General features: G+C 36.3%; 1 protein-coding gene and 1 pseudogene across 2 annotated transcripts in view; one reads left to right on the forward strand and one right to left on the reverse strand.

Moving 5' to 3' along the window:
• Positions 1 to 22,641, forward strand: part of LOC137997384 (ubiquitin conjugation factor E4 B-like) — a 39,624-nt gene extending 16,983 nt beyond the window's left edge. For both annotated transcript variants that reach the window (XM_068843343.1, XM_068843344.1), the window contains 19 exons: positions 105 to 221; positions 2,332 to 2,421; positions 2,807 to 2,920; positions 3,525 to 3,614; positions 4,745 to 4,850; positions 5,001 to 5,236; positions 5,529 to 5,656; positions 5,969 to 6,067; positions 9,313 to 9,430; positions 9,991 to 10,108; positions 10,232 to 10,358; positions 11,725 to 11,866; positions 13,148 to 13,282; positions 17,978 to 18,055; positions 19,133 to 19,246; positions 19,341 to 19,409; positions 21,427 to 21,532; positions 21,627 to 21,776; positions 21,987 to 22,641. In XM_068843343.1, coding sequence (XP_068699444.1) covers positions 105 to 221; positions 2,332 to 2,421; positions 2,807 to 2,920; positions 3,525 to 3,614; positions 4,745 to 4,850; positions 5,001 to 5,236; positions 5,529 to 5,656; positions 5,969 to 6,067; positions 9,313 to 9,430; positions 9,991 to 10,108; positions 10,232 to 10,358; positions 11,725 to 11,866; positions 13,148 to 13,282; positions 17,978 to 18,055; positions 19,133 to 19,246; positions 19,341 to 19,409; positions 21,427 to 21,532; positions 21,627 to 21,776; positions 21,987 to 22,039 — 2,190 coding nt within the window. In that variant the 3' untranslated portion in view covers positions 22,040 to 22,641. The remainder of the gene's footprint in view (positions 1 to 104; positions 222 to 2,331; positions 2,422 to 2,806; positions 2,921 to 3,524; positions 3,615 to 4,744; positions 4,851 to 5,000; positions 5,237 to 5,528; positions 5,657 to 5,968; positions 6,068 to 9,312; positions 9,431 to 9,990; positions 10,109 to 10,231; positions 10,359 to 11,724; positions 11,867 to 13,147; positions 13,283 to 17,977; positions 18,056 to 19,132; positions 19,247 to 19,340; positions 19,410 to 21,426; positions 21,533 to 21,626; positions 21,777 to 21,986) is intronic.
• Positions 22,642 to 23,474: 833 nt separating this feature from the next.
• Positions 23,475 to 25,000, reverse strand: part of LOC137997385 (tetraspanin-33 pseudogene) — a 2,859-nt pseudogene continuing 1,333 nt past the window's right edge.

Consider the following 25,000-nt stretch of genomic DNA (forward strand, 5'->3'; position numbering starts at 1 on the left):
ACACTTCTGTGCCAGAGGATATTGTTTTTTCATGGACTATAATATATTATTAATTGTGCCCTTTTTGTTACACTATTACATTGTATGTGATGTCTGATTTCTAGATGGTAACTTTGCCAATATGGATGCCATCTCCATTATCAAGGGCAGAGGGAAAGGAGATAGAGAAGTTATCACTTCTTGGACCGTTCCTTGGTCTTTCTGTGTTTTCTGAAGATTGCGTAAGTACATTGTACATGTACATTAAAGTTACATGTCTGTCGTCTTAAATGTGATGGGCTCTGGTAGCTTGAGCATGCGCATGCACACCATGTGACAAGAAGGATATACTGTCCAAAAAGTTTCATCATCTTTGTCTCAACTTGGCCACCATGCTTTGGTGTGGAGCCTGCATTTCATGGACACTATTCCTGGATGGCCTCCAATCATAAGCAAGCTTGAATCTCTTGTTCAGCAGAGTCAGCTTCGTGAGACATTCTAGTACTCAGGGATGAATCTTGCACAAAAGTTCACGAGACCCAAAAGACTATGGTAGTTACAGTCATTTCATCTGCAGAATGTGGCTGACAAGTTTCTAAGTCAGCGTCTAGCTTTGCTTGGGTGCACCCAGTACCTGGTGCAAGGGTTGATGCCTCATGAACCCTGACTGACACGTTAAATTTACACTTCTCTTTACCGTGATTTCTTTCCAAGGCCCCTTGTGACACCATTGGTCATGCTCTTCATTTCCATGGTCTGTCCATGTACAGTGATGTCATTACAGACATACTTCACTTCTTCACAGCCTTCCAATACATGTGGTGTTATTGGCTTATACATTTCAGGGGCACAGCTAATTTTGAACATCAGCCTCCTATAATTTCTCTCAGCCTGTTTTTTAAAGTTAGGCTTCAGCCTTCACTAAACTCACCTTGATGAAAGTGTCCACTTGATGTCAAGCTCACTGAAGAATGTACAACTGTTTAGGTCATTGCTGGTGTAAAACACTGTTCACCAGTCTCATGTCAGCACAGAGACACAGCTTCCCATTTGGTTTCGCCATAACAACCACTGGTGAAATTGAGGTTTTAGGCCCTTCTGTTTTTTCTTTAGCATTGACAAATTTTGAAGCCGTTTGCTAGGGCCTTTATAATTATGTTAAACCATCAAATAAGATGTATAATTACATCATTCATTAAACTACAGGTATTGCAAAATCATGTAGCACCATTTATTTCAAGGTGGATTACGTGACGCTATCTTATTATTAAGTGTTTACTTTAAGCTAAATAAATGAAACAAACTTGGTTGTTCTAGTCTCACAGAAAGGAGAACCAAACAAAAGTTTATAATAATTACAAACTTTTAATTATTATTATTATGGTAGTATTAGTTAAATATCCAGCTGTAACTGTACAGTATCTAGATGATCTGGGTCCTCATTATGTTACTTGTTTCTGGAACATTCATTATGGGTAGTATTATTTTTTCTTTGGCATTGTTTTTTTAGAATTATAGGTGGAACATTTGGGTTTTCAAGTTGCCAAACATGATTGCACATGTACATGGGTTGACTCTCGTCTTCATCATTTTGTATCACAGTACTTATTATTACCATAACAGTAAAACTGTCATTAGTGTCATTATTATATATTTTATTTTCATTTGGCAATTTACACATTATTATTATTATTATTATTATTATTATTATTCTATCTCCTATAACTTTATGCCATTTACAACACAATAGCCGAGCCCATTCCTTGGGCCTAGGGCTAAAATGAGGTAGAAGTCTATCCTACTTGATAGAGAGTGTCTTTCTTAGGATGCGAGATGTTCCTAGCAGTGCAATCTTCTGTAGATCACTAATTTTGATGTTACCCGGGATTTGTTTGGTGTATTTCTCCAAGCCCTTTTTTATTAGTCCCACCGCTCCAATAACAACTGGGATCGTTGTGGCCTTCATCCCCCACATTCGCTCAATCTCGATTTCGAGGTCTTTATATTTTGACAGCTTTTCAGTAACTTTAACTGAAGTGTTCTTTTCAGTAGGGATGGACATATCAATGAGTAGGCAGCTTTTCTCCTGTTTGTCTTTTATTACAATGTCTGGTCTGTTGGCTTTTATCTCACGGTCTGTCTGTATTGGCATATCCCACAAGATTGTGGGATATTATTATTATTATTATTATTATTATTATTATTATTATTATTGTTATATTATTGTGATTATTGTATTTAAAGTTATTGTTATAATGTTGTTCCCTGTGGCAAAATAAGGATTCTTCAAATGTAAAACTTAAACTACAATATTATATTAAACAGTATCATTTTTATTGTTTCATTCAACAGCCTCAGATTGTGGACCAGTACTTTTCGGAATCGTCAGACAATTTTAAGCTTGTGAATGTCACCTTACGAAATGCTCTTCATTTAGCTAGAGTAAGTGACACAATATTAATATAATGTAATTCACAGGTTTAAGAGTGAATTATATGCAGCCTGATTTGGCATTTTTGGCAGGAAAGTCAGAGAACAATACAGTAATTTTGCTTTTCCCTGGTTTTAAACAGCTTCAGTTGACAGCAAACACAAACTACCCTGAAGATGGCTTAAAACGTTCAGTTTTTTACTTTGTAAAGGATTTTTAGCCTTAATTGTAAATACTAGTCAAACACCTGATAGTTTTCTGATGAAGTAAAATGGAAAGCACTCAATCCAATAGTTTGATTCTTAACATTAGCTACAATTCTTTTATCCAAGCAAATCTGTTGGTGTATTGAAATATGAACTGATTTTTAGTTATGTTCCATTCCTATTTTTGAAGACAGAGATTTTTAAGATAATCCACAGTATGCTGGTATCTACAGAGAGTCGGGATTCTTGTCTTTCCTTCATTGCTACAGTGTTGCGGAGAAATCACCGCAAAGCTCAATTACAGGTCAGTCACAATACACACTGTCACTCTTTACATAAAATGAAAGACATTTCCTAGTATCAGAGATAAAAGGTCTGATACTGAAACATGTTGCTCATCTTCGTTATTACTTGACTGTCCTCAGAAAGGATCAAGTATGTCTCACACCAACCAGTTGTAATTAATTATTAATTTTATTGAAAACTGGTGCTGAATTGTACAAACTAGCCAAACATTGAACTTAGTTCAATGGAATGCTCTCATTTGATGAAAGGGTAAGATAAATGAGGACTTGATTGTGACAAAATGTAAAAGTGGGTTGTAAGTGCTTTTCACTGTAAAAATGATCTTTGTAAGGGAATGCTATGATTTAATAGCCTTTTTTATTCTAGTTTGAGAGTGACAGCAGGTTATTGCAATAACTGCTTTTTGAAGCCCTGGTGTCAGAATGTCAAGCTAGTTTTAGACACTCCAGTAAATTGCTATGGCGTGGTGACTCTTTGTGATCCACAGAAGTGGTAAAATTAAGTTTTTCCCTATTATTATTATAAAGTGTTTACTTCTGCACAGACAACATATTTTTGTATACAAATACAAGTGTTGTCACAAGAAAATGTTTTGTATGTAGGTTGACGATAGACAAGTTGCTTCTGATGGATTTATGTTGAATGTCATGACTGTGTTACAGCAGCTCTGTGCAAAGGTTAAAATTGAGAAGGTATAAACTAGCTGTTTTACTTGATCATTATATACATTAATGAATGAAGTAATATAATAATATTATTATGAAATCAAGTGAAGCTACTGTATCATCCTCACAGTTATGAATGCAGTTGCTAAAATTACGTTATAACTGCGAGGATCATAGCCTCACTTGATATATACATTTAGTTAACCTTCCATTGATTTTACATGTGGACCCACGCAGAATAATAGTGATGGCAGCAGGATGAAATTTTATTTAATAAAAACTATAGTAAATTGCATTCATTTTCTCACACACTTTGCTACCCAACATTTCTTTGGATACATACTGGTCACTGAAGTTTGCACATGTATGATTTGGTAAAAAATATTCATAGTATGTTGGAAAAGTCCTCTAATGATCGTAAAATTTAATTACTAATTAAACAATAACAGTTATTGAAATAGAGGTGAATAGTGGTTGATATTAGTTTGGCACTTGAGCAACGGACTAAACCAAAGTGAAATGGGAAGCCATTTTGTTTTTCTCAGTTTTTTCAGAGGTGAATGGTACTTGATATTTACCTCTAAGCAAGCCAATCAGAATGCATGGAAAGCGCTATTCACGTGACTGTGTTGTATGTAGTAATGACAGGTTTTCCAGCACCACATCAATAACAACTATTCGCTGAAGTGGAGGGGGTGGATATTTATCTCATTGCTTCGTAGTTCAGTAAATATCCACCACTAGCCTCTGACACGGACAGAGGTGAATAGCTGTTTTTAGTATAATTATACTAAAACAGTGAGATAATACAGTACACAAAGGTGATTTTGACTCATTTTCGGGTGCAAATCCAGCATGATTTGCTCTGAGGTGAATAGCAAAGGATATTTGGAGTTTGAGTAGCCAATTAGAGCACACCTTCAATGCTATCCACCATTTTAGTATAATTATACCATGATACTAACAACAGTTATTGACTAGCAGGCTATGGGGGGCCTCAGTGAGCCCTCAATATCACCTTCCATTTAATAATATCATAATTATTAGCATGAGTGGAAAAATATGTCTCACTTGAATGTAAAGATCATCTTCAGGACTTCGGACTTCAGGTGAGAATATTAACTACTACTTTTACAATTTTTTTGTTTATTTTGAAGGTGGATAACTTGTATCTTCACCATCCCAAGTCAAGAATAGACATTTCCCAGGAGTCACGTCTTAAACTCACAACACAAGAAGTTGGAGAGTGGAGACAAAAATTGGGTACTGACTTCACTTTCACTTGCTGTTTGTTTGTTACACATTTTGCTTTGAGCATCATTTCCTATAAGACACCTCAGAAAATTCCTAACAGTTTTGATTACAGTCTGATAAGAACATAGTACATGACATAAGTGCATTGGTTTTCAACAGACAGAGGAAATTCATGGTTAGAGCCCAAATTTCCCACTGAATGCTTCTTCATGGCAATTCAAGCTCATCATGTAGCATTATTACCAGCTTGTAGACGACATTCACGCAGACAGAGAGCTCTTCGCGATTTAACTCGCATGATTGAGCATTTACAATCACGTGAGAGTGAATGGATGGAAACTTCAATGGCATCTAGAAATAAAAGCTTGTTAAAAAAATGGAAAGATCAGATAAAGGTAAGGTTGTGAAAATGTGCCCAGCAGTGAAACTGCTTGCAAATAACAAATAACTTAAAAACTGCATGAATTTTGAAGAAAAGTAACAATAATTAATTTATTTTGTCTCAAATGTTTACAGATCAAAAAGAGATGACATAGTAAACTGAAGGAAAACAAGGAAAATTATGTCCCTATATTTAAATTTGGAACGGTTAATCATCCTACATCAAGTTCCAAATACAATTACCTTATGTTAAATATTAAATTTTATATCATGTGCTCTCACATGACTGTATTATTTCTTTGCTAGAAACTTGAAAATGGTAAAGCATGTTCTGACATTGGTTTGCTGGATGAGGAGATGTTACGTGGCTGTTTAAAGTTTTATGCATTTTTCGTAACCTGGATCTTGAGGCTTGTTAATCCATGTAAAAAGCAGTAAGTTTGTTATTGATGCTGTTCTCCTAGAAAAATTTAATTAATCCTGTCCTGTAATTTATCTTTTTTTATGGTTTGGGTCAAGTTGATGGCCTTCAGGAAGTTGTTTCCAACTTTTATGAGTCCTGCTTCCTTAAATTTAAATTAAAATATGGCCTGAAGTTGTTTAAAGTAAAATGTATACTATGCACAGAAAGGATAGTAATTTATTGCAATTAAACTTGTTTGTGTTGCAAATTCAAAATTTTGAAGAGAAAATGCGTGTCCTGTTGAGGCTTGGTAATATTGTTAATTTTCTGTTCCTATGTCTAGGCTCAAGCTTCCTCTTCCAGAGAACATATCTATGGAGCTTGCATCCCTACCAGATTACTTTGTTAGCGATGTGGCGGAGTTTCTACTCTTTGTCAACATGTAAGTTTAAACCTTTGTGCAAGGTCAAGTTGGGCAAATAAACTCTGAACAATAAAGAAACTAGACCCTCTGTGAGGGTACACTGGGTTGCCTGTGGTACGTGCAGCGTTCCAGGCAGTTTTTTTCAAGTTGGGGTTTGTAGCCGATATAACGCGCGCTCTGATTGGCTAATTGTGACTAGCCCACGGGCCGATTACGGGCTTGCAAAAAGAAAACCATATAATAAACTACTTACTGACCGAGCTAGCTCGAGCTGTACTGGGGAATATTGGCCCTGGGTCGTTTTTGTGCGGACCTCGCTGCGCTCGGTCCGTACTGCCACGACCTCGGGCCAATATTTCCCTGGCAGTGCAGCCCTCACACTCGGTTAGTAAGAAGTTATTAAGGGGTCACCCAGAAGTCATACCAGCAGAGGCCCTTTGGCTCACAGGTCCTCACACGTTTGTATGACGAAACAGATCCTTTTCTGAGGTTAAAAACCTGGCTACCGGCCTAACTCTTTTTCCTACTTTCCCAGCCACGAGAAAACCGCGGTAAATCAGCCATCGCCAAAAAAATTTTTTTTTTCTCAAACAATATTTAAAGTTAGGGGGAAAAAAATACATCATTTTAAAGCTAAGAAAATAAGCTTTCCAACAGCATATAACTTATTTACAGACAACTGAAACATTTTATAAAAGGGAAAGTTGAACGAAAAAATTTAAGAAAAATAACAGTAAAATATGTTTTCCAGGCAAAATTTGGTCATTTTAGCGTTGATTACGAATGTTTGGATGCAAAACTAAAATTTTCTGCAATTTATCTGCTTTCTTGGACATAAATTCAACCGAAAACTGATGAGGCACGAATATTTTTAGATTTTTAGGAATAATAGATAACATGGATTCAATGTGTAATGTGATAATGCAATAAAAGTGTCAAATTTGCGACCCATTGCTAACGGCAACGGAAGCGATCGCATTACGAATAATTAACCTCTGTTGTCAAAAACCACCCAAATAATTGGTCAATGTAAAACGCAGACTGCAGACTGCAGACCAGGGATAAAATGCAGACAGAGGGTAAAATGCAGACTGCAGACTGCAGACTGCGTGTTAATAAAATAATAATGAAAAAAGAGTTAGAAGAGTGTTAGTAGCCGTTTGTACTTTCACACTGAAACCCCAACACAGCTCCCATCGCTTTGGTTGCCCCACTGCATGTTTTAAATCCGGATTTTCATCGAACTCTGTAAGAATTGAAGCTGTTTGAATCCTTGTTGTTGTTGGAAAAAGGATAGTTTCGTTAAGTGAGTTGCTTTTAGGCAAAGAAGTCACCACCCCGTAATTCAACTGTCCATTTTGCTGCACTGAACAAAGTAATCGAGTAATTACCCAATAACTCAATTTATTTTGACACGCATGGCTACAATTTACCAATTAACAAAGACAGAGATAACGTGGATTTTGCAACCATTTAACGTTTCAATTCAGTCGGCTTAAGCCAGTATGACTGAGGTGTAAAAATTTCTTATTAGGATCCTTTCATTCGCTTTCGTGTACGTTATGTTTATCCTTTAGTTCACAAGTTTGTTTCTTTTGCATCTGGAAGATGTAATTTTCAATTATAACCTCTCCCTAGTGGTTATCACGCATAGCTTAACCAATGAAATCCCCGGGTCCTAATTGCTCAGAATACATGAAATTCTTTGTGCATTTCGTTGCACCGAAAAAAGACAACCGAGATTATTCAGGTATTCGAAGTAGTAATTGTTGGTTTTTCGATCGATTTCCCTCGATGTACCGGTGTGACAAATAATTTGGAACATTGCAATGCATCTGGAAGCGCAAAAACAAAGCACAGATGATTTCAACGTGTATGATCGCATCCCCAAAAGGTGCAGTGACCTGCAGTCATGATAATGTGAGTTGTTGACAGATGTAAAACAGGATTGTCTTTCAAACAATCTTTATTTTATCCTTATGACTCGTTCTTTTATTATGAATATTTATTTTACCCTCAGTCTGCATTTTACCCCCAGTCTGCAGTCTGCAGTCTGCGTTTTACACTGACCGCCCAAATAACCGATTTTTCGACGGAAAATTCATCCCAGAGGATAAAACTATTCACTGGACATGTAATAAAGGTAAATATGTTCGAGCGAAAGCGAAAACAAGCGAATATTTTGACGGAAAACACAATAATGTGAGATCAAAGGAACATGTGGTGAAGAAACGCAATTGCGGCATTGCTTCGACAATAATCTTTTTAACGCTTGAAATTCCATTCAATCCACCTGGTCTAGTCTTTGAATTCACTATTATCGCTGCCCTGCGAATCTTCAGTGTTCTACATAACAGCACACTTGGTAAAAGACGGCTCAACGGGCGACAGATTGTTGTCGATGTTGTCGCCTGTCTTGTTCAGTATCCAATTGATTTGCCATTATTGAGTTTCATAAGGGTATATTTTTGTTCAAAGATCCACTAAAACGCCATTCGCGCTGCATGACTTTCGACGCCATTGCCGGTTAAGTTAATCGTTATGATGTGTCCACCAGAGAAATCTACGCATTTCCCACTACCCTCTCGATCCTAAGAAAATACGCGCAGCAGGGCTCTATGCACAAAGACACCACTTAGCAGGGGAGTGACAGGCAAGACTTTTACCAACATGGAAAAAAATAAAAATAATAAAATAAATAAAATAAATAAAACGGAGAAATCTACCCGTTTTCCGACTGGGATTGTCATGGGGCAACCCGGTAATAATTTTTATTTTTATGCAAATAATGGAACTCCTGTGAGACAAATTCTGCCCTGTAGAAGGACACCGTAAGTTTAGAGCATTAGAGCATTTACTAGAAAAAAATTGCCAAGTGAACTTTCCACAACATTATTTTATCAAATCATTAATTATTCATGAGTGTAACAGCCAATAAATGAGGCATGTTTGGGTCACATGCATGAACCTTGATACCCAATGAACACTCAGAAACAATTTAATGAGCATTTTTCAATAATTAGTACACCATTAACAATAATTCCAAAAAGGACCTGAGTAATAATTATTATTATTCCATAAACAGTCATTGGTGGATATCTCTCCCCCATCTTAGCCACCTCCATCACATTACTCATCTCATCACTCCTGCGGCCTTGTGCTTTCATCTGTTTCTCGGTGTTTGAAACCCCTGATGAAACACTTGCACTCGTTTTTTATATAATTATTTCTTTTGAAAAGTTGGTGTGATTTTTTTTTACTAGGCATGCTTTTTCAGTTTTGGAGGATCCTGTTATGAGTGATGTGGTCACTTTTCTTGTTGTGATTATATGCTCTCCAAATTACATCTCAAATCCTTATCTAGTGGCAAAAATTGTGGAGGTTAGTATTTTTAACTTGTAATTATTATTATTATTATTATTATTTTTATTATTACTAGGAATAGTTTTTTTTAGATTTGTGATTGTTTTATATACTTATAGATATATTTTTAAACATTATTATTATTATTATTATTATTATTATTAAATATTATTATTATTATTATTATTATTATTATTATTTCAGTATTTGCTGCACTCTTGTTTTATTCAGATCTATTTGCAGTTGTCAAAGCTGTAATTTGTCCATTCTTAAACCCACTTTTTATCAGGATTCAAATCACCATTGAACAATGTTGCACTTTTATGCATTGCCACATAAGTGTTAAAACAATTTCATGTTTTTCATTGCTCACTACAATGTACTTGTACATGTGTATTAGTACAGGACAGTACATAACAGTTTTATTATAATTATAGCTTTGATTTTAATTAAATGTACCGGTAATCTAAGTATGTAAAATGCATTGCAGATAGTCGCTTCTTGATATTTTCCAGATTAGTTGCAGCACTTTCATTTGATAACTTTTGGCAGACTAATTAGTTTGTTGTGTTGTTTAGGTTTTATTTGTGATGAATCCAAACATTCAGCCAGTAGCATCTAAAATTCATGAGATGATCCTCAGTCACCCCTTGGCTCCAGATAACTTAGCTCCTGCTCTTATGAACTTTTATACAGGTATAATGAGAGCTTCCATCTGCAAATTCGTTATTTTTTTGTGCAACTCCTTGAGTGTTTGTGCTGTAATGTACGTGAGATACAGGGACTTAATTCTTTTTATTTTGGCTTTTTTATATACAGATGTAGAAACTACTGGCAGCTCTAATGAGTTTTACGACAAATTTAGTATAAGGTATCACATCTCCATCATAATGAAGAGTTTGTGGGAAGACTTGGGACACCGCCAAGCCATCATGAACCAAAGCAGGTAAGACTGAGAGGAATGATGGCAAACTAGAGACAGTTTGTAATCACTGAGGATTGTATTACTGACAGGTGTAATGGCAGAAGCAAAAAGGACTCTGTAGGTTTCTGTTTTCTTTATATGGAAGATCATATACATATTCATGTTCTAACAAAACCAACCAGTACTATTTTGAGGAAATCGGGTTGTCTTCCATGAACCCTCAAACCTAAGTGTTTATGGAATCCATGGGATTTCTCGGATAAAACTTTCAAATTGGTATAAAAGATAAAAAAGAATAAGCAGACAAAATACGGTTATAAGAATAAGCAGCTATTTTTAAAAACAATGATGATTAACAACGGCAATAAAATCTTAAATGGCTTGATAGCACAAGACTAGTGTTACTAACATTTTGTAAGAACACAACCACACTTTTGAGTTTAAGGAACATAATTTTTTTCGATGTTTCAAACATCATGATCAGCCATAGTGAGTATACCATTAAAATTTTTACAAGATAATCCATATTATTATATATAACAGTATTTTCTATCAACACAATGATTCTTTGTAGATTAGAAGTTCCTTTCAAGCAGATATTAAAATTCATACTAACCAACAATAACAGCAGAGATCAAATTACAATCAGTGTTCTTGTTTCACTTCTGTTTTTCGAAAAAAAGACTCACACCGTTCAGGTTTAGTTTCAAATTATTTCAGTACTTATTATTCCCTTTCAGTACAAATTATGTTTAGTGAAAACTCTCATTGACAGGGCATATAAAATTAACAACACTACCCAGGGTTTTCAAAATGATATCAATACTCTTTCTACTATTCGTGAACGTAAAGGCATATTAGAAATGTTACAATAATTACAAATTAAGAAGATTCTAAACATGATGTGTCCAACTGCCATTTTTGCAAACTACCAAGTACAATGGTTCTACTCATCTTATACTAGAAAGAAAATGTTGTTTATTATTAGCAAGTATTGTAAGGATTTAAAATGTCAGAGTAAGTTCCTCTCCATTCAAACTTTTTTAGTCCAAAGGATTTTATTCTGGATTCTTTCAAATCACCGTGTTGTGTACAAATTTACTTGTGGGGGCGGTGGTGCTCGCTATATTGGTAAAACCAACAGGCATTTTTACACACATGTATAAAATGACTACCTGGTTACGGCTCTAGTTTTTTCTTAAAGTTGTTATTAACAAATAACATTTTATTGCCGTTGTTTATCGTCAAAAAAGCAGTTAATAATTAACCTTGGAAAATGAAAACCGTGGTTAAAAGTCAAAAATAGATAGAAGTGATCTCAAATTCAAGCATTGGCCAGTGTAATAATTCACAAATGTGATACATGTAGGTATGGTTTTTATTGTAGGACGGATCATTTTGTTCGCTTTGTTAACATGTTAATCAATGATACCACATTCCTGCTGGATGAATCATTGGACTCACTGAAAAGCATCAATGAAACACAACAGATGATGGCAAATGCCACTGAATGGGATGCACAACCAAGAGTAAGGCTAAATTTATTTATTAACATTCTGAGTAATGGAGGGCAACTGGGAAGGGGGCAGTTTCCCTTTTGCGAATTTATCAAAATATAAAAGAAACAAAACAAATTCCATATTTTAAGTTCCATTCTCCATTGCTGTCAGCTAGACTAACATGTCAAGCAAAGTTTCCTTGCACTCAGAGCACAGGTGGACCACCCTCAGTTGGTGTTGTTGTTATCTATCTGCAGAAGGGTAAATATGTTACTGTGGTTGCAATTTGCTTGACAATAAAGTTTAAAAGAAAGTAATTCAATAAAAGATCAAACAGAGTGTCAACTGAGTCCTGTGTTATGTTTTTTTGGTTGTTCCAAGCTGTTTTATGCATCATTTTGTGAGATCTTTTCTCAACCGCCAGTTAGAGAGTTGAGAAAATTGACAAGGCAGGCAACACTGAGCTGCCGGCCGGTGACCACAACTTGATCAAACTGGAACTGAGGCCAAACCAGTGAAATTCTCACCTTAACAACACCAGCATCCAATTGATTAGGATGTCCCCATACCTTCGCCAAATTTGAGCTTCATCTTTCTAAAACTCACCAAAAAAAGGCTATCCTGAAAGCCATAATGAAGCTTTCTCAACATGATCAGTGCTAGAAATCAGACCAATGGAATTCAAAGCATTTGAGTCTATTCGAATCTACCAATCAGTACAACATGACTGTGTTGAGCTTTTGAACTGCCAACAGTCGCATTACACTGATTGGTTGATTCAAATAGACTCAAATGCTTTGAATTCCTTTGGTCTGTTTTTGTGCAATGATCATGTTGAGCAAGCTTTATTATTCTACAGATGGATAACAACAACACCAACAGAGTGTGCCGGTCCACCTTTGCTTAAAATAGGTGTCTCTGTCGCAAGGATTCATGATCAGCTGTGTAGCCAGGTTAACTTACCCTGGCCAAGTCATTATAATTATCGGTACTAACACTAAATGTTAATATTTGATATTTAAGTTGCTTGGCCCATTGCCAAGCAACCTGTATCCTATCCTTCCTACCTCATGTGATGTATCTATTCAAAGTTAGAAGCAAGCATTATTTAATTAACCCATTTTCTCCTGAACTGCCTCCTATTGACAAGTGAAATCGTCTGGCATTTGACAAAAATCTCTTGAGCAAGTCTCAATTCCAGGAGTCAATGGCTTATGACAGCTATCCCTTGACAAATAACCACTATTACCAAATGAATATTTGCTGCCTGTTCTATTGTTGATTACTTTATCTGATCGTCTTTTCTTGCAGGAAGTGCGTACCTCTCGTTTACGACAGCTTACAACAGATGAGCGTCAGTGTCGCTCATATCTAACTCTTGCTTCTGAAACTCTAGAGATGATGTTGTACTTAACAAAACATGTCCAGGGACCTTTTCTAAGACCTGTAAGTATCATGTTTGTTACAAGGTTAAACACACTATTACACAATCAGGTACTGTATGGTTTGGACTAGAAATGGTTATTATATTTAACTCAGTTTTTGTCTCCCAGTAGATATAACTTAATGGTTTGAATTCACCAATGCAGTAACGTAAATTATAATATTTTGAGCTTACTATTATTATTAAACATCATAATTACAAAATGCAAAAAAGACTTCCATAAGACTCAAAATTAGTTGTTGTCTATTTCTGTCCATGTCTACTGATTTCTTGCCATACTACTTATTAAAATAAACAAAGTAATTTTTAAAAATAGATAAATAAAAAATGGTGAGATAGTAGCTTGGGAAACCTTAGACTAGACTATTGATTAGTTACGGGATGAGTTGAGTTTGAGTTGAGTTTGAGTCAAGATTAAGTTAAAATTGAGTTAATATTGAGTTACGGTTTTTGGCATTTTTGGCACTTCAAAGTAATAAATATTAAGTAGAAGTCACTGGGAAGACCATGAAACTTGACCATGATTTAAAAATAATGCACTAGGAACTCACTGAATTGTTTCAGTGTTGATTTTCTAATCAGGAGAAAAAGGAAAATCAGACTTAAGCTTCAGTTAAAGTTATTTCAAAAAGCCTAAAAGCCTAATCAAAACACCCATAAAATGTCACATGTATGAGATTTACATCCTGATAAAACACTCCTCGTTAGTATTCTTTATATAAAGAATACTAATATGGCATAGCTTGTTTTTCTTGTATGCTAATTAATATTCACCTCTCACAATTTGAACCATTGTTTTGAGTCCAGAGGGACATGCTCTTTGTGGAATGTCTTTGAAGCTGTTCAAAAAAACTCGCAGCACATGTTTTATCGGGTCTAAAAACACTCGGCTAAGCCTCATGTTTTTAAACCCCGATGGGTTAAAGATCACCACTTCGAATGCTTGCTGATGACTCTGTGGTTAACTTTCAACATTCCATTGTGTGAGAACCAGAACCCAGACTGCAAAGATCCGAAGTTTTACCATGTAGAAACAGGAAACAGAACGTGAACGAAACAAACTTCATTTCATAGTGTTTTTACTGATTACTAACAACTCTCAGTCATAAATTATTTTTAAAAGGGGCCAGTATAGATTCCCAAAAACAATGTGAATCACACTGTCTCGTGACTTTTCTAGTCACAAAGTAAATCTGCATGATACTCTCCCATATAACCAGGCATCGTGACACAATCTGGACGGCAGGTCTAAAACACCGCTTACTTGTTGCAGGTCATTATTAATTTTTACCTTTTGGAAAGTAATCCAAAACCCTAGGCCTTAAGTTGGTGTTTAGGCCTAGGGTTAGCCAAATTGAGGGTTTTGGGTTACTTTCGAAAAGGTAAAGCAATGACCTGCAAATGTAAGCGACCCGTCAAATTGAAAGTGACCTGTGTTTTGAACCCCACCCAATCTTGGTAGTAAATTTCTGGGACACTTGATGCCACATATTAGTTCACCCCTTCCCCCCTTCCCCCCTTTGCGGAGTTGTAGAACAACATTAAGACTATTGACTTTTTGCCCAAAGTTATAGTGCGAAGGGGAAGGGGTTGTATTATGGGTTGCTGTCACCATCTTTTTGGCTGGGATTGTAGCAAGGCAATTAAGCATTACCTTCAACATCTTGTCTCTCTCAGCACTGCTGTGAAATGGTTTTCCAGCATGTGTGACTAGGTCAAACATTTTCAAACGTTTTTTGCACTACAAAGAAATGCTGGGCTCCTTTAACTGCCAACATTATAAAACTTCAGTGAGTAGCAAACATGTCAATTGTGTTGATGCATTAATTTTTAGAATTTTAGGGGTTATGAGCAAAAAGCGTAATGCGGGCTCACTTCGTCAGATGTTTCCTCTTTCGTTTACTTTGTTCTTGAGATGATCGACCATGATGCCGGATGACAAATGCGGTTCATTCTTTATCAGCCGGGGCAGCTTTAACTGGCTTAACAGTAAAGCACAAGTCATGTTTCCCTCTAAAAAGACATTGTTTTGACATCAATAAACTTAACAGCAGCAACGAGAATGATGCTGTGAAAGGTGCAATAATTACAAGACTGTTTTGGTCATTGGAAAGCCATGCCATTCAATGCGGAGAAAACAGTTTTCAAAGTGACTTGTACTGAATTCCCCTTCTTTGTTAAATTTTACTGTCAACAAAATCGAGTCATATGCGGTTGCTAATAACATGTGCCTTAACCGGGTTAAGTGTAAAGAGTTGTCTGTTGACTTCCTTCTAAGACACAACAGTTGGAATTGGAAACCTATTGTGGTGGGCGGTGCCTTTATTGAGCGTCTGTCGTGTTTCAAGTTGCTTGGGGTTCACATTTCCGATGACCTCACCTCACCACATTGTGATGCGATAATCAAGAAAGCCAAAAGACAACTCTAAGCCTTAAGAGTTCTGAAGAAATGTGGCCTATAAATGCAGAATCTCACTGCTGTGTATTGTTCACTTATCCTATCCTTTCTTGAGTACACCTGTGTGATGTTCTCTAACCTTCCCCAATATTAATCTAATGCTCAGGAAAGCATCCAGAAATGTGCGCTGGAAATCATAGCACCAAGCACATCTTATCAACAAGCCCTATCCATATCGGGCTTGACCTTTCTACGCGATTGAAGGGACGCCGCTTGTAAGAGATTTGTTTTTAAAATTGCACCTCCCAACCCCCTTTTTCACCTGTTATCAAGCAGAGTAGAGAAAGGGGATACTAAGTATAATTATCTCAGAAGGAATACCACCAGAGTAGTTAAGCCATGTAACACCGGACGTTTTAGTCAATTATTCGTTACTTGTAGGTATGCTAATAACCTCCCACAGTATTTATAATTATTGTAATATTTAATATCTTGACTTTGTACTAATTAATGTATTAGTTGCTGACCCTGCCTGTAATCCAGTCTTTAAACTGCGAGCGTCAGAAATAAACGAATCTGATTTGACTTGATTTGATTTGATTTGAATATTATTTTACTACTATTAAGTGCAAAAAAACTCCAAAAACTGTAACTCAATCTTAAAGTGGTACTTTTATCAAATTTTTACCCCTTGATTTTTTGAGTGTATTACATAGAATTCCATGAAAGAACAAAAACGCCATTTACCGTTTCAAATATCTTCATTAGTTCCGGAGATATTTAAGTTTGAAAAATGGGTAAAATATGCAAATGAGATGACTAATGACGTCATACACTCAACCCTATAGTATATTGAGTATATAAATAGAGCTACCTTGGCCAATTTACAGCGCAGACCATTGAAACTGGGTAGTCTAATAGTTCTACAGGAAACACACCGATGGCTATAAAAAATTATGTTCCCATGGCAACTCACTTTTTTCCAGTCCCCACCCACTTGATTTCAATATGTTAGTGATTTTCAGCTTGAAAAATGTTAAACAAGGCCACATAGTCATGCTAACATATTTATATGCTTGCTGGATCATGCATATGAGCACCCTGCTAGCAGAGCCTTTATTTTGCTTGCTCGATTTTGGCGTTCTCGAGAAAGGCTCTGCATGAATCGAGTAAGATCTTTATTGAATATGCGCTGCATGTTGCCAGGATACAGTCTCGAACCGAAGCCTAATATGCCAGATCTCGCGGCCATCTTTGTTTTTCATACCAGCGGGCTCAATTATAACCATCGGTTTTGTCACTAAATGTACGCTCGCACTGGAAAAACCGGTTTGACGAGAATAAACAAGATTGACTAGTCCAGAAGTTCGGGCTGCGGCGGCTTCAAAGAGTTGACGCGATTCGGGCAGAGCCTCCTTTTCTCCTCCTCAGTAAAGAAAAAGACAAAAGGAGGCTCTGCTTGCAGGGTGGCATATGAGGTGCTGTTAGCAAATATCAAAATGGAACGCCAAAGGTGGCCAGAAAAGCTCACAATATGGGGGAGGTCTGGAACCCAGTATAATGTCATTGTAACAGAACTGTTAAGGTCATATTATGGAGAACATTTTGTAGAATCTTACTGCAAAAAATCAAAAATTTCTGATACAAATTGGCTGAGATATCTCTTTTCATCATATTTGAACAAAATTTGGTTGAGTGTATGACGTCATACAAAGTCGAATATCCCTGGAACGAAAAGAGATATTTGAAAAAAGGAAACAGCATTTTTCTTCTCATGCAGACTACTTGTTTATGTTTCAAAATGGCTTAGATAGGAAAGATGCGATTTTCGTCATAGTACCACTTTAACTCAAACTTAACACAAACTCAGCTCAAACTCAGCTCAAGTAGTAACTGGATGAATAGTCAATCCCCCTTACTATAACATGAAACATGGTCTGCATACAATAAACCACCTTCATCTGAGAAGTATCATCCAACTTGTAGTGCAAGGGATGAATAATTTATGCTATACATGTACATTTGCTGACTTCTCAGGAAAAATGTGCCCATAAGAGACATGACCTTGATTCTTTACCAAGGAGGGACAATTTAAAATTTATAACATTTCAGTTGAATGAATTTTCTCCCAACTTTTGACTGGGAAAGCTCTTTGGTCTTGTGAAGTGTTGAGTTCTTTTAGCCTCATGCCCACACAGTCTTCTTCTGCACAAGCAATAATGAACTGCCTATCATTCAGAGAATCAATCTGACATTGATTTCATTATTATTTTGTGTGGTCATGAATTTGACATTGTAGGAACTGATTGATCGCCTAGCTGCAATGCTGAACTTTAACCTACGGCAACTTTGTGGACCAAAGTGCAGAAATCTAAAGGTAATCAGCACTAAAAGCAACATGTTTCAAAGTGCCACTAGGACCAAAAAATCAGTTCTTCTTTTCCTTTGGATTTCAAAACTAGTGTGTTAACTGTAATGTGACCCTAGTTTTGATCCTTGATTTCAAAGACACCTGACTATTTTAACTGGAATTTCCTTATTTAGTAGCCCACCATTACTAACTTTAAAATCTTGAGAGAGCCGGATCAAGGAGAAAATGACGTCAAAGACTCACTATTTTAAGAATGCAATTCCTGTGTATGCTGCTGATCGAATTAATATGCAGCTTTTGGGCTTTCAGACTTTTAATCTTGTGTTTTTCATATATAATAAGCTGCATTCACACACTGAAATTTTAAGCAAGTGAGTAAAATGGCATTACTCTTCGTAGATCCAACCCTCTGAGGTCCAATTGGCCAGTTTTGAACATGAGTAATGCTGGACCATGAAATCCTAAACTTAAACTCAAATTAATTAAACAGCCTTTGGATAAAATTGAAAGCTCAAAATTTTGCCAGTCAGGTGTTACACCATAAAGCAGCTTCACAAAAGGCTGCCCAAAACTGCTGTGAGTGGTACTGATAATAACTATACCTTGAGTATAAAATTATTTAAAATTATATTATTTTTTGGACACAGGTTTGGAAGAACGCTGATGCAAACTTTCAAAATCTGAAGGGAAAAAATGATCATAGTAGCACTTTAAGTGATGGGTATAAGTATCACAACTGAAAAACTATTTATCAAGGATAAATTTTGCGTTCAATATGCAATTTAATGGGCTATATACACTGTACATTTACCACATTTGCCAGTGGATTCTTGGACCGGGTAGGACTGTTATGAGAGCAGCTATTGTGGGAGGTGAAGAAATGGGCTGCAGTATGCTAAGCTCTTTTGCTTTAAAGCCATGGCTATATGCTTTAGTAATTATTATAATGTTTGGGTTGCTACAGTACAGGGAATTGGTCAAATACAGTAGGGAGACCTCTGAAATCAATCAGAGACCAATGAAAGGAATCATTTCTACCTACAGGTACTAATGCCAAGGGCATTTTTGTTTTTTCCCTTGCAGGTTAAAAATCCTGAAAAATATGGATTTGAACCAAAAACCTTGCTTGATAGATTGACACAAATTTATGTGAATCTTGATTCTGATGAGTTTGCTCAGGCTGTCGCTGGAGACCAAGTGAGTGGCAACTAAAGCATCTTCATTAATTATTTTATAAATAGGAAACAGAGTTGAGGTGTTCATGCATTGCTGTTTCATTTTCCTGTTTCAGAGGTCATACAAAAAAGAATTGTTTGATGATGCCACAAAGCACCTTCATAAAACGCTGCTCAAAACTGAGGTGAGTGGTTCTGATAATAAACATACCTTGAGTATATTTAAAATATTATTTTTTGGACATGGTTTTGGAAGAACTCTAGAGTCTCAGCTGTAGGAATGCACATGATTTTATTTGGTTCTTTCAGTTCTGCTGTATTAAAACCCATTGACTCCCAGGGGTTCCCCATTGACGAGTAAAATCGTCTGGCATTAGACAGAGTAAGATACTAAGTCTGGCTGGTTTGGGTGTCAAAGGGTTAAGCTTTTTACCAGTAACTTAATACCCATGGCATTAAAAAAAACCTGCAAAAAAGAATTTGGATTGGAACAAAATATGAACTTTGGTACATTTCTAGATCAAGAATTGGCGGCAAGTCTACCAACCATTTTTTTGTTGTTTACTAAAATTCCTCTCTTCACTTTAAACCAGGCGTGCCTCTGAATGCCATAAACACCTTCTTGACTTACAGGATTCTCTTTATGTCACTGCATCACAGCCTTGTTTATCTTATTTGATGTCTGGAATAATGTAAACACACTCTCTGACTGCTACAATTCGACGCTTGCTGAAATTCTTAACAAACACGGCCCGCTTGAAAGCATAACTTTGATTGACCGTCCAAAGGTCCCCTGATTTAATGATGAAATTAAAAAAACTAAAGTGCAAATGCCCTCGCCTTGGGAAGAAAGCTGTCACAACTAATCTCCCTAGTGACTGGAGTAATTATCACAGGGACCGTGTGCAATCGTGTACTCAGCACACCTTAAATCTGCATGTGTTAACTACTACCAGAAACCCATAAGGGATGAAACGTGTAACGCGCGTTCACAGCTTCCGAATATTCAGTGCAAACTGATTGGTTGAATGTTTCAGTGCAAAGTACCATATTTGGAAACCCCTCGCTCTTGTTGTTCCAAATATGGTACTTAGCAAATTGAATATTCAGAAGCTTGTTTCCCAGCACACAAGGGGCCGTTACACATTTCAACCCTTATGGGTTTCTGCTACTACTCAAATCTGATTGAAATCTTGGATCGTGGTTTGATGCTCCAATGCATGTGAATGTACATGTAGGCAAGACCTGTAGTAAAGCTTTTCACGGTCTGCACAAAATAAGACAGATTAGGAAATTACTAAATATTCACACAACAAAGACATTGACCCATGCATTTGTATCCTCTCACCTTGACTACTGCAACACACTTCTCTTTGGCTTACCTATCAGCTAGAGTTATTCTTCAATTGTCAAAGTTTGACCACATTACGCCTGCTTTGGTTGACCTACACTGGCTCTCTATAGAGTTCAGAGTCCAGTTCAAACTGCTTCTAATTGTCTACAAGTCCTCACATAATCAAACTCCAGATCATATTAACGATCTTCTGTCTATGAAATTGAATCCACCTATTCTCTTCGCTCGTCCTCAGTTTCTTTTGTCAGTTCCCAGAGTCCAATGCTCCACATTTGGGGATTGCGCCTTCACCCATGCTGCACCAGTTCTATGGAACTCATTACCGCTGACTATTAGATCTAGTAGCACTGTTTCTATTTTTAGAAAAAGACTGAAGACTTTTCTTTTTAAAAAGGCTTTTAATTTGTGAACTCTTAGTTTATATTTGATATATAATTATTTGATTGTAAAGCGCTTTTGAATATTGACTTACAGTTTAAGCACTCTATAATTAATGTATTAGAAAAATCCAACTAGTGGTGGCGCCGGCTTTGAAAACCAAAACAACAATTAAAGTCTAGCTTTAACTAGCGAAAGATGTTTTGTCTCGATATTTTTTTGACCAACTAGTTGGATTTTACTAAAACAATAATATTTCTCTCGCCCTTCGACCTCATGGGCTATTGACTCAGAGCTCATTCGGGCTCGAGGAATAATTGTTAATTATAATCATCATCATTATTATTATTATTATTATATGTGCCTTGGGTGATGTGGCAAATACTTCTGAAACTTTCACATTTTTTATGCATCTTAGATGATACAGTCTTGGTCCAGTCTGAAGCATTTGTTTTGTTTTGTCCATACAGGCAGAGATTTATCTTTTTAAAGAATTTGCAACCAAAGTGGAGAGGAAACTGGCAGAACATGCTGCCATGGAAGAAGATTATGATGACGCACCTGATGATTTCAAAGGTATTTAAACCAATGTTTCTTTTTTGGGTCTTGAGTATTCTCTGTTCACATTTTTGTAGACCTGATCGGTTGTAACTGTACCCTTTTTTGGCAGATCCATTGATGATGACGCTCATGCAGGAGCCTGTAATCCTACCAACCAGTGGCAAAATCATGGACCGCCCAGTCATCACACGGCATTTGTTAAACTCGGATACAGATCCTTTTACCAGACAACCATTGACCACTGATATGCTGCAGCCAGGTGAGAAGTTGATATACATGTACCAAACTGTCTTTCTCTTCTTTTAAGGAGAGTGTTTAAAATAAAGATTAATTTTGAGGTTTTGTATCAGTTATGTTAACACCATGACAATAATTACCTTTAACATTTCTGCACACATCATCTTGGATGTTAAAAATCATCCTGTATATATTTTGGCTGGTAGCATTTATGGTCATTTTTTTTTTTTAGCCACAGAACTCAAGCAGCAGATTGAGGAATGGCTCAAATCAAGGAAAAACTAGATTCATTGACAGAAATTCATCTGGAACAAAAAGTTATAAACTAAAAAAAAATTCAATTCAAGGGCAGGTTCCCTGTCATTTCAGTGGGTAGTTCTTGGTTTTATGTCACATGTCACTTGTTGTGGAAAGAAAGTCTCCTTGGTATTGGATTCATGTAAATCTTGTTCAAGGTTTTTGAAATGGAGCTCTTTCTTAAATTATGGGTGTTGGTTAGATCTTTCAGTGACTGATATTAAAAACCATTTAATACTAGTCCACCTTACAAAGTTGAGTGGCTGGAGCACAGATTTTCCAAGGACAAGTCAGTATAGATAAGAACAAACCATGATAAAGGATAACTAGGGGTTTGATTTATTACCCTGTTATATCCTGCTACATATATGTAGGTATTTATTTCACTGTGCTAATGCTGAAAAAATTTAATGTTATAATTATTATTGTGTTCTGGTTGATTTTAAAATGTAGGTTAATTCTTTTTAATGCTCAATGCTTGCAGCCATAGCAGTCAAGTTTGCTTGTAATGGTGCATTTAGATTAAAAATCATTTTTATGTCTGGAAAGAACTTTCTTTTGAAACACAAGTAAATAATTTTTATCAAAAAGTGTTACTGTTCTTGTTGTTTGCTTTTCCCTCTGGTATATCTTGCTGTGAGTGTAACAGGCAGCTTGTGAATATGGAATGGCATGTTGCATGATTTTCTGTATGCAGAATGAATTAGAAAGATGATAGAGAGCTTTAGATTCTAGGACGATAAGGAGTACGAGTACAAGATTTTCTCACAGAACAACAGTGAGTACACGCAAACCAGCATAATTTTTTCAGGAAAAACGTGATACTGTCACCAACACAGTAGTAGTTTTGGCATTTTTCCACCAGGAAAAGTCTCAGTTACCAGCAGTAACAATAACTGATGACCCTATGCTGCTAGCAAAGAGTAAGATTAATCATCAGTGTTACAAATCTTCTAAGAATTTTTGCTAAAAACAGGCAGTCAAATCTCGTACTTGTACTCGTTCTCGTCCTGTTATTAGAATCTAAAGGTCCCTAATATTTACTTAGTTGAAATTAAAAAAAAAAACGATCTCTGGCTAAAATGATTAAAAACTACAAGCTTTCGACTACCCGAACTGCAGTCTTCAAAGGGTAACATTGCCTTAAACACTCTGTTTGAGAATGGTTCAGTGTGGTGACACTTAAACCTGAAGATTTTTCATTGTTATTCAATCCATTTTCTCTGGACCTGCATAATTTTGCAATTTAGTCAGGATGCTACATGCCACTCTGCAAACTCAAGGGGCCTTTAATTATAACCCTCAGTGGTGGATTTTGTAACAGTACAGTTTCTAAGAAAAAACCATGAAACAATGCAAACAAGGTTTAGGCGTTACATTACAAAAAAATTGTACAAGCAACAGCAATGCAAGACTTGGTATATTTGTACTTCAGAGACACTTTAATTTGAAATCATTTCATAAATTTTGTATTCACTGTCCCCACCCCCATACATCTCCCAGTGCAATAGAAGTGGCCTAGTGGCACAGAGTCTTGCCCTGGCTTCAATTGTGTAAACTGGATAAACTAACAAACTCCAGTTATACAAAAGCACCACATGGTCCAAGCTTAGGGTAAGTGCTAGCATAATAGCCAAGAATTCAAGAAGATACACTGTAACCATACACAAATGTTCTGTTTATTGACATGGTGTGTTGCTTGCTTCCTGATCCACATTTAATAGAAATTTAGGAAGGTCTCTTCCCACAATGACTTGATTGCCAATGAGGTGAAACGTACTGATAGCTTACCGGTATTTTCCTCACATTTCCCGAACCAATACTGTATTTGAACACAACTATTTTCATGACACTGTGCACTGATGAGATGCTCCTTTTGAAGGAAATTAGGACGTCAGTGAGGGAATCACTGTTTATTTCTCAGCAAATTTTATTTTAATTTGTTTGTACTTTAATTCTCCCACAACAAAGATTCCACATATTAAAATTAATTACGCGATGGTACGTTTACAAAAGATGTAAAAATGGCAACTTGAAGATGTTAAGGACGGTGCCTACTAATTAAGGATATTTTTGCCCCAGTGTGTGATTATGCAGGAAATATAGATCTTAACAAGTGTTATTGAAATCTAAAAAGAAAATTGGCGGTAACCACGCATTTTTCAAAGATAATTCATGAATAATATTTGTAAAAAGCTTTAAAATACAAAGCAATGTATGGCGTTCTTTCTCAAATTGAAACCTAATTATCTCTGAAAAATGCATGGTTACCCCCAATTTTCTTTTTGGATACCAAGAGTACTTACTAAGATCTACTGTCTCCGGATAGTTTTAAACCGCGCAAAAATATCCCTGTATTAGTAAGCATCGGCGATAGGAAATCTGAGTATCTGGAGATACGCAGAACGTATGCGAAATAACAATAGTAGGCACCGTCCTTAATGTTGTAATGTTAGTGAATACGCTTGTAGGCTAAAATGTAAGTTTGGTTTCTCACTGAACAATACTAGTGATACACTCTACTCCAGCTCTTGCTCATTTACAAAAGTTATTTTCATAAAAATAATAATGAATACTTGGTGATGTGCATTTCTAATCTTTACACTTGTACTTATCAAAGAACATGTCTGTCTGCCTCTTACTTACTTCTGGACAATTTCCACTATGAAAGCAGATAGCCAGTAACTTTAGAAAGGGTCAATAATAAATGCTGAGCTATGTGCATTGGCCACAAAATCAGGCCAAGCCGGTTTTAGGCATAATTACTGGAAGCTAGCTTGGTATTGCACTCTTTATTTGCTTGTGGACTTTGAAGAACAAATACAGAGATGATCAATAGTTTCAGTTTTCATGGTTGTGACAACCACTGTGGTGGAATGGGTTAATGGGTGACTCATGTCCAGCTTGCGATTGGCTGATTTTTTTAGCCAAATTGTCAGTGTTTTAAAC

Source organism: Montipora foliosa, chromosome 3 (genome assembly GCF_036669935.1).
Source record: "Montipora foliosa isolate CH-2021 chromosome 3, ASM3666993v2, whole genome shotgun sequence".
Lineage (NCBI taxonomy): Eukaryota > Metazoa > Cnidaria > Anthozoa > Scleractinia > Acroporidae > Montipora > Montipora foliosa.